This window comes from Chaetodon auriga, chromosome 13 (genome assembly GCF_051107435.1).
Source record: "Chaetodon auriga isolate fChaAug3 chromosome 13, fChaAug3.hap1, whole genome shotgun sequence".
NCBI classification, from domain to species: domain Eukaryota; kingdom Metazoa; phylum Chordata; class Actinopteri; order Chaetodontiformes; family Chaetodontidae; genus Chaetodon; species Chaetodon auriga.
In genome coordinates, this window is record NC_135086.1 from 14,839,547 (window position 1) to 14,851,403 (window position 11,857).

At 42.8% G+C, this 11,857-nt stretch overlaps 1 protein-coding gene across 1 annotated transcript; it reads right to left on the reverse strand.

Moving 5' to 3' along the window:
- Window positions 1-48: 48 nt before the first annotated feature.
- On the reverse strand, window positions 49-10,811 carry cog3 (component of oligomeric golgi complex 3). Its single transcript, XM_076746298.1, has 23 exons — window positions 10,625-10,811; window positions 10,196-10,342; window positions 10,036-10,097; window positions 9,191-9,356; window positions 8,552-8,626; window positions 8,123-8,215; window positions 7,741-7,866; window positions 7,562-7,642; window positions 7,424-7,467; window positions 7,203-7,329; window positions 6,449-6,540; window positions 5,974-6,113; window positions 5,088-5,248; window positions 4,781-4,889; window positions 4,564-4,682; window positions 4,342-4,431; window positions 3,592-3,712; window positions 3,212-3,300; window positions 2,959-3,093; window positions 2,395-2,470; window positions 2,149-2,276; window positions 1,619-1,717; window positions 49-1,454 (listed from the first exon to the last, which is right to left on the reverse strand). The coding sequence occupies exons 1-23, from the start codon at window positions 10,790-10,792 to the stop codon at window positions 1,425-1,427; spliced, it is 2,478 nt and encodes an 825-aa protein (XP_076602413.1). The 5' UTR covers window positions 10,793-10,811; the 3' UTR covers window positions 49-1,424.
- Window positions 10,812-11,857: the final 1,046 nt, after the last annotated feature.

The window sequence follows — 11,857 nt, forward strand, 5'->3', positions numbered from 1 at the left end:
AGAATCCACACACAACAACAAAGTGCTCTCTAGAAATAAAACCAGAGTGCTTCATTAACCTTTTTTTAATCAGAATGTTCATAAATAGTAGAACTGTACACATCATTTTACAAGGGACCAACACACCAGAGCAGACGTTACACCGACAGTGTCTCTTTCTGCGAGGACGAGACTCGCCCATAAATCATACAGTGCACAGTGCAAAACTGCCAAGGTCAGTCCAAAAGTAAAAGTATATTAGTTTTAATCAACCTATTTATAAAAAGAAGGAGTATAAAACATAAGATTTCACTGTATACTTTTTACATATTTGCAACAGAATAACAAAAGCATCTTCACAAAAGTGAAGAACATCTGTGTGGATTTTTGCTGTGATGAGAGAAGGAAACCTGTCGGATGTGAGCGTCCTGTAGCACACCGGGCCGCCACATTTCTACTGAGTGTTACATTAAAAAAAAAAAAAGAGGAATAAAATATTTTGCAGCATTTTTCTTGTTTTCCCTTCCAAACCCATCAAGGGAGTGTGGGGATGTGAACGCAAGCTTCTTCCTGGCCATTAGCTACCTGGCTGATCAACAACCCTTTAGTGCCTCTATTTGCACACCCCAAGTGTCCTTGTCTGAACACTCTTAATACATTTCACCCCCACCCACCCTCACACAGAGTGCAAATTATTTCAAAACAATGTACAATCCCTCTCAGTCATCACATGATGGAGTATTTATCTGCAGAGACCCTCCCCTCCGTCTGTGTTTTCTTACATTCCTCTATTTTGCTGTGTTCTGGACGTTTCTGGGCTGCAACCTTTGGGCAGTGGGTGTATCGCCAATAACAGCCAATAACAGTGCGCAAGTGAGGTCGGGACTTCATAAAAAGGTAGGGACCAGGTGTCAGACTGTAAGCAGCAAGCATCCAAGAGGATGCTCCGAAAATGGCGGACACAGTGTAAGAAACTGTTTCTAAGCAATAGTGACAATTTGTGCATAGTACACCTTTGAGAGAGACCGTGATCACGAATCCACCCGTCAACATGGATTTCTCCTACGTGAAAACAACCCTAACCACAACACCACCTTCAATTTGAGTCAAACAAAATGATCAAGTCAGTACCCAGAAAAAAATCCCCTCCACTTTCCAGTTTGTTATGGACTTCAAGATGAATACTTGGCCCTCAACGTACTTGTAGCTACTCGAGCCTCTGCTGGAGAATCTTTGGCCTTGTGCAGGATTTCTTTTATTTATTTATTATTTATTTTTTCCCTTTGCTGACAGTTCAGCACTCCCGGTCCAGCTTGCAGCTCGGGTACAGTTCTCTGGTCATCTCGCCTACTCAGCCTCACAGCTCCTGGTCACGGCTGGAGTTGCAGCATCCCAGCGCTTTCCAGAGGGCGCTCATCGGTATCGCCACACGCCGAACTCGGACATTACTTATTCACAGACAGCAGTAGGTTAATCTGAAAGAGAGCCGCAAAAAATGATGAGTGCTCACCGTGACTTAGCCGCCACCCGTTATCAGCGTTTCTCCACTGAAGTGGCTCTCAGCACTTTTGGATGTTGCAGCGGTATTATTAAAACTATGTCAGGTGCCTTTGGGCTGTGCTAATCCACAGCACTGTACCTGCTCTGTAGATGGGCATGCGATGATTTGAAGGTCTTCTCCGCTGTATTCCTCCTGAAGCAACGCGTGCAGTCTTTGGAATACCTGCTGGATGTTATTCTGTGGAAAAAGTCATCCTATTACTGAGTGCTGGGGGGAAATTAATACTCCATTTCCATCTGGCCTACGTCCCCTCGCTATCTTGTTTCCATGTCAACCGCTAGAATTTTGTGCCTCTCTCATTCAGCTTCACCTGGCACCTTGATGAGCAGTACACAGGCAGCACAAAGAATCCTCCACACACACTGATACACTGATGATTTACAGCTAAAGGCACAATCTCCAAGTCAAAGAGTCAACCCACGACTGCAATTAAATCGCTGGATTATAATCTCAATTTCTCCTAAATCAATTGACAGGGCTTGTAATGCAGTGAGATATAATTATTGACTAGACATTTGAGAGAGAGCGAGCGTTGCTTTGTAATGTATGAAGGATTCTTCGAGCTTTAAGTACAGTCCATGCAGCAAACTATTAATTCTGCCACCCACCCGGACAGGCTTGAAAAGGATGAACTCTGTGTCTCTATTGGCTAAGTACAAGGACATGCTCTGTAAAGTGCTTGGCAGCTTGCTCTTCATCACCCGGTAGGTAGCCATCACTATATCGTTGATCTTTGCTGAAAAGAGAAAAAAAAAGGAGAAAAAAAAAACACTGACATGCCCTCCAGCATTCGCTATACAAGTTTTGATGAATTACAGTATGATGCCAGTGGCGTTTCCTGAGACAAATCTTACCTGGCTGCGCCCAAGGTTGCTGAGACAGGCTGTATGTGGGACCACCTTGGATAGCCATAGTTTTAAGAGCTGCGACCTGAGTGCAGGCACAGTCAAAACAAAACATTAGATTTTGAAAGGACTTAATTTGTGCTGGTGTTACTGTAAGCCATGCAAAACAAGCACAAGAAGCTGTGCTGCCAGTTGGGCCAATTCAACTGCATTTTCTATTATCGTTCAAGTAAATACTACTCTTTGTCTGCGTGAGGTGGGTAGAAAAAAAACCCAGCCAACTAATTATGGCAGCACAATCACAACATTGACAGGTTTCAGAACACAATATCAAAACACATGCATATACACACTAATAAGAAGCATCAGAAGTAGATGTCCTAGATGAAAAACAGCTATTTCATCCTGAGTTGCCAGAAAAGCACCGAGACCTTCAGTGATCAACGAATAAGCAAATGATTTTTTAAAGGTTTTTAAAAAGCTGACGGAAAAAAAAAATAAAAGAAAAAAAAATGAAGGTCAGAATGAGCCGTCGCTGCCTGGGGCTAAGTCTGCCTTCGCTCTAACGGTTACCTTGGTGAGAAACTCCTCAAGGTTCCCCACAAAGATCTGAGTCTGCTGCTGGATGAACTGCTCACAGCTGAACTTCAGGTGTCGGTCCACATCCTTCTTAGAGTCAATGTAGTGCTCCTTTATCTCCGGTGTTCCCTGGGGGCCACGGAGACAAAGGGTTTAGCACTATCAAGTGGCGTTTCCCTTAAGGCAGGGTGCTATCAAAGTACACAAAGTGCATGGTATGTTTAATAAAAAAAAACAAAAACGCTACCTCCAACAGGAATTCAAGTATGGCGTTGTGACTGTTAAGTCGGAAGAATTTGGGAACAGCCTTAGGGTTCAGGATTTTGAAGGCAGCATCTGAACACAAAGCAGAGATTACATCTGGGTTGGTGTAGCGTTAGAGTGCCCTCTAGTGCTACAAATTTAATATGACCTTGACTGAGATGAGGTATGTGATAGGAGGAGCGACTCTGCCCTGTGAGCCATCGGTTAATGTACATTATGGTGTTGGATTACACTGTAATTTCCACATTAATTGCTGCCACTGGTGCATGTGATAGGCACAAGTTGCTTAATGAGCATGAGAATGTAATGACTGGCTTTTATGGAGCCGAACACCAATGTTCCCTCCACCTTTAATTATCTTACCTCGCGTTTTCTTCAGGTCCAGTGAGATTTCCTTGATAGCAAAGTCGGTGTGAAATGGGGCAATCTGTTCACGCATTATCAGCAGGTGCTTGATCAGGAAAAGTTGCCCATCTATTTGCGTCTACAGAAAGTGATAGCGCACTGTTAAATCCACACTGCAGGCTGCCAACACAAAAGGGCATCTGCTGACTAGCCAAGCCACAGAGAACATAAAAAGCACAAGCTCGGAGACGATAAGGGAATATGTCTAATTAATAACTGCTGATTAGCCATAGCTGGAAAGGGACATATTACTGTGACAAAAAAGGCAGCTGAAACCATTTATTGCTCAGCCAGCGACTAAAACATTGGAAAAAGACATCATCAACACAGGGTGGGAACACATCCTCTGAGATTGATGCTGCTGCTTTAATTTGAAGTGTTAGGTTGAAACGGGCCAGTTAGCACAGATAGACAGCAAATTTGAAGGTGAGAGAGGCCCATAAATAAAGGATGGTCTGCTGAACACTCTGCAGAGCATAATAAAGCACCCATTAAAGTAAACCTTAAATGACATCCCGGCTGCTTTCGTTAGGGATGCTGCAGCCGGAAGGAATCTGAATAAAAGAGCACTTTTTATCTAAGAGGGAACTGATCTTATTTACTATGTCAAAAGAGAGGCACATTTCCAGTTATTCTGATGATAATAAAAATCTAAAAAGTTCAGGAAAAACACAGAACTACACTCTGTTCATAACTTCGTCTGCCAACCTTGTTTTTAAGGATGATATCTGAAGCTTTAAGCAGCGACTGGATGCAGGCAGATAAGGCTTCTTGAGATAAACCCTGGAAGACTGCTCTCTGGAAAAAGACCAAGTCACAGCAAGAAACACATGAATGAGAACGGCAGAAAGAAAACTATATACCACACATCCTCCCATATTTTCGGATCCGAGAAGACAAATTAGAGACAAATGAAAATTGAAGACTCACATCTATACATCTGTAGAGCTTGGACAGACAAACCAGCGTTCGTCTGACGGTAGGATACCACATGCCGTGCAGATCGGCGGGAGAGATCGACGACTGCAGGCTCGATGCTTCTACATTCCCTGTATTCATTGTGCGAAAGGAGGAAGAGCCATTAGGCAAAAGACAAGAACACTTAAAGTCTTAAAAATAAAAATTGTCACAATCGGGAAACACGGACCAGCGTTACTGTTTCTTCTACCATCAGGATCCTCGAGCTGAACATCAGAAAACGTGGACTCTTGTGAAATCTGCTTCATCTGCTCTTCCTTCAAGCTCTGAGCAATTCTCTAAGGGCGGCAAAAAACAAAAGGAAAAGCAAGAGTTAGTAGACGGGGAAAAGGCTAAATTAAGGGAAAATAGAATTCAATTTATCATCTTAAGAAAAATCAAGATGCATTAACAACTAATGACAACACTCCTTAGTTGCAGCCATTCCTGCATCCATGCACTGTGAAACCACATGCCCTTCTGCACACGAGACTTACCTCCATCATCTCCAGTTTCTCAGGGTAGGCCAGATCTCCCGGAGCCGGTTTGTAGCCCGTGATATCAGTCTGGATGTAAATGTGAGTCCTATAGACCAGCCTCTCCTGGACGTCCTCCAGCATCTGCTTCACCACTGCATCAAAGGCCCCCAGCTGAGCGGCTACATAAAAGCACACCAGAGGTCAGTTTACACTTTGTTGTGAACAGACACATCAGACAGAAGTCCCATGGGGGCTTCAGTGTAAAGTTGATGTATATTGATATGAAATCAGAACAGATAAGAAGTCCATAAAGACCAAAAGGCAAAGTGCTGTTCTTGAAAAAGTCTTCAATTCCCTCAACCCTTATTGGAGATACACTGATTTACTTTCTTGCAGTCAGTCTAAAGAGAAGGTCGATACCACTCTCATGCCTGTACGCTTAATATGTAGCTACAAGCAGCCAGCTAACTTAGCTTAGCACAAACACTGGAAACAGGGGGAAACAACTTGGCTGGCTCTGTCCAAAGGTCACAAAATCAGCCTGCCAGCACATCTAAAACTCACTAATTCACCGTATCTTGTTTGTTTAATCCCTGAAGTGTAACACTACTAATCACCGTCTTCCGTGGGGTTATGCGGTCGGAGTGTTTTCTTGGTCGGGTGTAACTTCCTGGAGTGTCTGCTGGTTGCAGGGCAAATGGTCCCAACCAAGAAGTAGTCTGGTACACAACCCCTCATAAAACAGCCATTTGACTCTTTCACACTTCACTTTTTGTGTGTGTGTTATACACATTTAGTGAGTCCAGGCAAAAAAATACAATCCCCAAACTCCAGCACAACTTCAACATTTAACACCTCATGTGATAAGTGAGAAGCTTAGAGGATAACAGGAGCTCTGACCTACCATTGTTGTGAACGTGGTCTTCCAGCATCTCGTTCTTGAGAATACTGCAGAGCTCAGACAGGGTTTCCAGGTGGATGATGTGGATGATTAAAGGCCGGAGGACATCATACAGGGACAAACATAACTTCTCTAGCAGCTCGCTGTCAAAGATTAAACACCATTTAATTGCTTTGTACAACTGAGAGGAGTCTAAAATTACACTTTCTGTTCATTTCAAGCTTCAAGTTTTCCTTCAAGTTAAGGAATAAAGTACTGCCTAAAAATAATTATGCAAACTGAAGAAAAAAAAAAAAAGTAGTGATCCAAATTGTCTGCCCATGCTGTGTAAATGGGTATTTCAAACACTGTTGAGCAAAACCTGAAATGGCTATCATGCATTTTGAAGCGTTGTGCCTTAACAAACACATACAGCCTGTGTGTGAGATACAAGACGATGGCTCTGATCATGATACCAGCGACGCGGGGGGATACTCACTCCAGTTTAGGTGTAGGTTTAGAGAAGAACTCATTGTACAGCTGGTGCTCATCCTGGCACACGTGAACCATAAAAGCACAGCCACTGCGAACCTGTACAAACACACAGTGATTACCCGCTGCAGTGCATAGCAGTACTTGGCTTTGGCTCCACTTCAAACAAGCAAACACATCCTCCTACATAAAAGATAGAGGCACCCATTACAGCAATCATTAACGATTTCATTAAAAGAAAAATCACGGCTACGTGGCGTGGCTGTTATGAAGCTTGTTGCATGAAATTCTGACCTTTAATTATAGGATCCCCATCAAGCCAATTAGTCAAGTATTTTTAAATGCCAACGCAGCGTCAGAACACATAGACCGTCCAGGCGCCAAAACAGGATGAGTGATTTCTGAAGTACGAAATGGCATTAAAAATATTTCATCCTGAATTATTGCACCGACCTTTCGGCGAGTTACATTTTCAAGCGCTAGAAGAACACAGCACAGTAGTCACCGCTTTATAGATGAGGTATGACAGACTACACAAACAACACGGCACTGCAATTCACTTGCGAACAAAACAGGAGTGAGATTTGGATGCCTGCTGCACACAGTCTCAGATTATACTCATTTATCATGTGCACAGCTTTGTGTCTGCACCAAGCACTGCAGAAAATATCCCGGAGGGACCACGCTGGGCTTTCTGCATGCTCAAATGTCACTTTGCTGTATCTAAAGGGCAGTTCCGCTTTGAACTGGTCATGCCTTACCAGGGCGCAGTGGTCTTTGCTGTTTTGGTTGGTCAGGTCAGTAATGGTGGACGTAATGCTCGGACTGAGGAGCTGCTCCCTCTGGTCAAGGTAGCACTGATGGATTTCATCTAGGAGCTGATGGTATCTGCTCACATTGATATGACGATAAGGGATGAGTTAACTGAAGCGCAGGAAATGCTGAAGCTGCTACTTGTTTTTAGGAAAATACAAATACTCACTCGGGAATCTTCTCTGCTCGCTGTTCGATCTGTTCAATCAGTGACTGGAAGAAAAAAAAAAAGTCAATGAAAATGAGATTTTGTTACAAAAAATTGTGTATGCATAATTTCAGGAGGTAATAAACACATGATACTCACTCTAACTTTAGGTGCAACTGCTCTGAACTTGACATAGTACAGTGTAAAGGCATTGTCTGCGTTGGTCAATCCCAATGGATCCTGAGGGGGCAAAATAAAATACATTTTTTTTAAATATTGATATTAAACTCGGCACTGCTGTTGACTGTGTAGGAGGAGGAACTGTGACTTTTCCTTACCCTTTTCGTTAACTGGCTTGTGAGATTCTGCATAGTGTTTACGATGTGGATCTTCATGAAGTGCATAGCTTTAGAAAGACACTGCTTAAACTTGGACAAGTAAACTGGATAGTCCTTGAAATTGGGCTGCAATCAATCAAGACAGTCAAGTGTTAGACAGCTGTAATTGTAACGGCACAGCACAGTCTGCAGTTATAACGAGTCAGCAGTGCATCGTCCAGGTCTCGGTTTAGATTTCTCACTGGTATAAATATGCATCAATTAAACAGAAGTCATTCAAACGCATTTACTGCTGAAGAGCATGGTCTAGTGTTTCATTATTCCATCGCTGGCAATAAAATGAGATGTGCACAGACACTGAAGTTCTGTGAAAGCCACTTACATGCGAAGAAACATATTCAATGCAGTCATCCAATTTCGACAGCATCGGTATAAAGCCTTCACTATTTACAGACAAGGTTGGCGAGTTCAGTTTCTGCAAAGACGGAGAAAAGGCTCGGTTTGGAGGCATTTCAGGCATAAACGATTAGATCTTCCAGCTCTTGGCCTTTATAATTAAAACATTTCGCTGGTCATCGCTGGTCAAAATGTATTTCATATGAAACCAGAGTGAAATTTATTAAACCAGCTTTACAGATTTTACTTTCATACTTTACAGATGCAGCTGAAATATGAGTCTATAGAATGATGTTTTTAATGATCTTTAGGAATAATTAGCTTCATGTCTAATTAGCAATTAATAAAGGCACAATTTACAATGCATATATTACCACGTTTCACGACGCAGACGACAAAAAAAACCCCAGCCTACCGTGTTTATGTTTTCTAGCTCGTTAAAATACGACAGTTTCTGCTGTATGCTCTCCGCCAGGTCAACCAGCTCTGACTGCAACGAGAGAAAACAACAAACCACGACGGACACAATCAGGCATGACAGTTTCATTTCAGTTCAGCTCAAGTCCTTCTGATGGTCCAATTTACATATATTTGTGAACACAAGCAGCTATCTGTGCAGGATAATAAAAAAAAAAAAACAGAAAGAAAACTGCAGCGTCAATGAGAAATTAAATATGCCACAGCAGTCAGAGTTTTTTTTACCTGCAAAACGCTTGCTAGCAGTTTTATATTCAGACAAGCTTTTATCTATGTCAAGCTGCTCTGAACTAGATAATGTACAGCATCTTCTGTGACTCCTTTGGGTATTACCAAAGTTCTTTTTATACAGTTTCCCAATTCAGAACAGCTCCAGAGTTTACATCATACCGACATTACGGCTAATTCTGCAGTTTCTGGGTTTGGGAGTGAGTACTGCAATGTCAGCTCACGTGTCCATGCCGACACACAAACATGAAGTGACGTTGCAGTACAAACATTCCCACAGATGGAGCCTCACAGATCCGTCCATCACGTGGCTTGAGTTAACAGATGGACAGAACAGCGTGCAACGTACCTGCTCTTTTAGGAGCTGCTCACAGGCCTCGTGCAGGGTGCCAGTCTTATTGGACACAAACAGATACTGTTTCTGAAGGGAGTCCAAGTGCTCCAGGGCAGCACTGACGTCTTTCAGGATAGCATCGCATTGTTCCTGGTAGCAGTTTAGATCATCTCTGGTCCTCCTGAAGGGAAAGGAGACATATTATCTGTTTGTTTACGCAAAGACAAGATGATGCGTTGAAGCTACCCAGCGGTTTGCAAAGCAATTTGACCATATTTTTATGGGTTGAAACCTTCATGTAGGTTGGACTTCTGACCGGACCACAAACAGAGATGTCACAGGAGATGTGACGCCTGTCAATGCTGTGACATCACTAACTGGGGCGTGGCCAGAAGTGCAGCAGAAAAGAGCAGCACAGCCGATGATCTGCTTTGCTTTTTGTAGCGCTGGTCCTGCTCTGTGGGACTTGAAAGTTCTCTGCTGACTTATGATTAATTACCATACGTCTGTATACGTGCACATTTGTGTCTGTGGTTTATGGTTAACTGACCCGATTCGGACTGAACTGCCACTTCATTCAACTCAGGGGCAGCGATTGAGACCGGGCAAAAAGATGTGTAGAGTGGATGGGCGTTTTATGTGTGGGTGGGTGTTGAACAAGAATTTTAATGCAAAGCATTTTTGGTTTACTTGGCATGACATGTTAATGACTCCGCTTTGCCTTGTCCATGTAGTTTGTTTCTGATTTATCTTTTCATAAAACTTTCCTCTCAGGTCGCCCTCCTCTAAACAAGCATACAGCCAATAGTTCAGTATGACAGCAGTGTAGGTGTAAGGTTAAGCACTTTACATTGACGCACCTGTACTTTATGCTGTCATCCTGGTCCATGTTTGACTGTAACTTGGCGAACCAAGCAAAGAACTGCAACACAACAGAGCATTGTATTAAAATCATGCATCTTATGGTAGAGCACGTCTGACTGGCTGCAGCACTGTTTACTGCTGGCAAACACAAGTCACCTGCTGCGCCGTCTCTATCCGGTCATTCTCCATATCGAGCATCTGGAAACCCTTGAGCAGGACGTCCTCCGTTGAAGCGGGCACAGTCGCCGTGAAAGGGGACTGCAAGGACCGCGACGAGAGGCTGCACAAGTCCTCAATGGGCAACTATGAGACAAAGCAGCGCTCTCTGTTTCCAAACATACCTAGCAAGGTTGCAAATGAAGCTAGCTGGAAGGCTTGACGTGGCGGGGCGCAAGTGCAAGCCCGCTAGTTAGCCGACAAGCTAACATTCCGTGACATATTAACTTTACTATCCTGTTTACATCGCAGACAAGTAAACTAAGTTCCTACAGACGCAGCTACGTGGTTTAGTTAATCTCACTGACATTTGGAAAGTAAGTTAGCAACTCTGTTAGCTAGCTAGCTGGCTATGGAGTCTCATCTCACCTCTGACGGGACAGAGAGCGTTTCCGCCGCGGCTCGGAGCTCCAGGACAGAGTCCATTTGTTTCTCCGTGAGGGGGGCCATGGCATCGGTGCGGCGATCCCAGAACGACAGTTTCTCCCGCATTTCTTTATCTGTTAAGTCCAGGAGGGACTGATCCGTGAACGCCATCGCCACTCTGTGTAGCACCAACGTCAGCAGCAACGCGCAGCTACTTCCTGTTCCGGGAGCGGGGGCGGGGCTTGGCAGCGAAGCCGGTGATACAGCTACAAACAGAAAACAGTTCAGAGTACTATATTTTAATGTGAATACTTTTCACAGCAACCCTCGCCTGTCACAAATAATGCTGACAACAACCTGCGTGTTGCTTAAATTTTATGCATAAAAGCTAGTTTGGTTTTCACGCTATTAATGGTTTGTTTTATGTTCATTGAATTGCATATTTTTGTTTTTGTATTTCCAAGTGTCATATTGAATTGAATATGTTTGTTTTTTATGTATGTTTTATTTTCATTTCATTTCTTTTCTTTTCTTTTAATTCATGTACTTATTTAGACAAGTGTGTTTGCTGTGTGTATGTTGGTTATAACATATTCAAATAAATCAGTCACCTCATAATGAACTTTTCATGCACATTGAGCTGGTTTAAATTGTAAAAAATAAAATATATAAATGAAAGGTAGACCAGTGCTGGAACAAAATTGAGCTATAATTGTTTCTAATTGTCTTGATAAGTTACTCACTTGACATTAGTCTTATTTAATTTTTTCCTGACCAAGTTCTTTTTATTCTATATTTTCCTTGAACTAAATTTGCCTCACATATCATCTGGGTGACAGCTGAAGCCCACGATACCATTACTACAAAGTTAACACCACAAGAGTAATAGACCAAAGTGATAGACTGAATATCTGGGTGGGACAGATATAGCCTATGGCACCATAATCATTAATCACAGAAAATACAGATCCAGCAGGTGGAGCCCTGGGGCACATTTTAATACCTCAAATTGAGATTTCTTTTTTTTTTTTTTTTCATTATGTCTGCAGATGAGTTTCTTTTCTCTAAGTACTCTCTCAGAGTAAAGAATTTCTGTGGCAGTCACATATGCAAAGACAATTTCTCTTATCCTCCAACATACAGAGGCTTAACTGTAATGTCTGCCAGCTCTACTAAGGCTGGGTTTTCTTCAGGCATGCAGGATGAAAAAGCACAGGAGAAGAGAAAATAGCGTCT

What these genes read in the sequence shown, in the direction of transcription:
- cog3 (XM_076746298.1), bottom strand. Translation starts at nt 10,792, where the DNA reads ATGGCGTTCACGGATCAGTCCCTCCTGGACTTAACAGATAAAGAAATG. An exon ending in ATATCATCCTTAAAAACAAG is followed by an intron (nt 3,713 to 4,341) that starts GTTGGCAGACGA and finishes CACTTTCTGTAG; the next exon opens with ACGCAAATAGATGGGCAACT. An exon ending in TACTTGAATTCCTGTTGGAG is followed by an intron (nt 3,094 to 3,211) that starts GTAGCGTTTTTG and finishes CGTGGCCCCCAG; the next exon opens with GGAACACCGGAGATAAAGGA.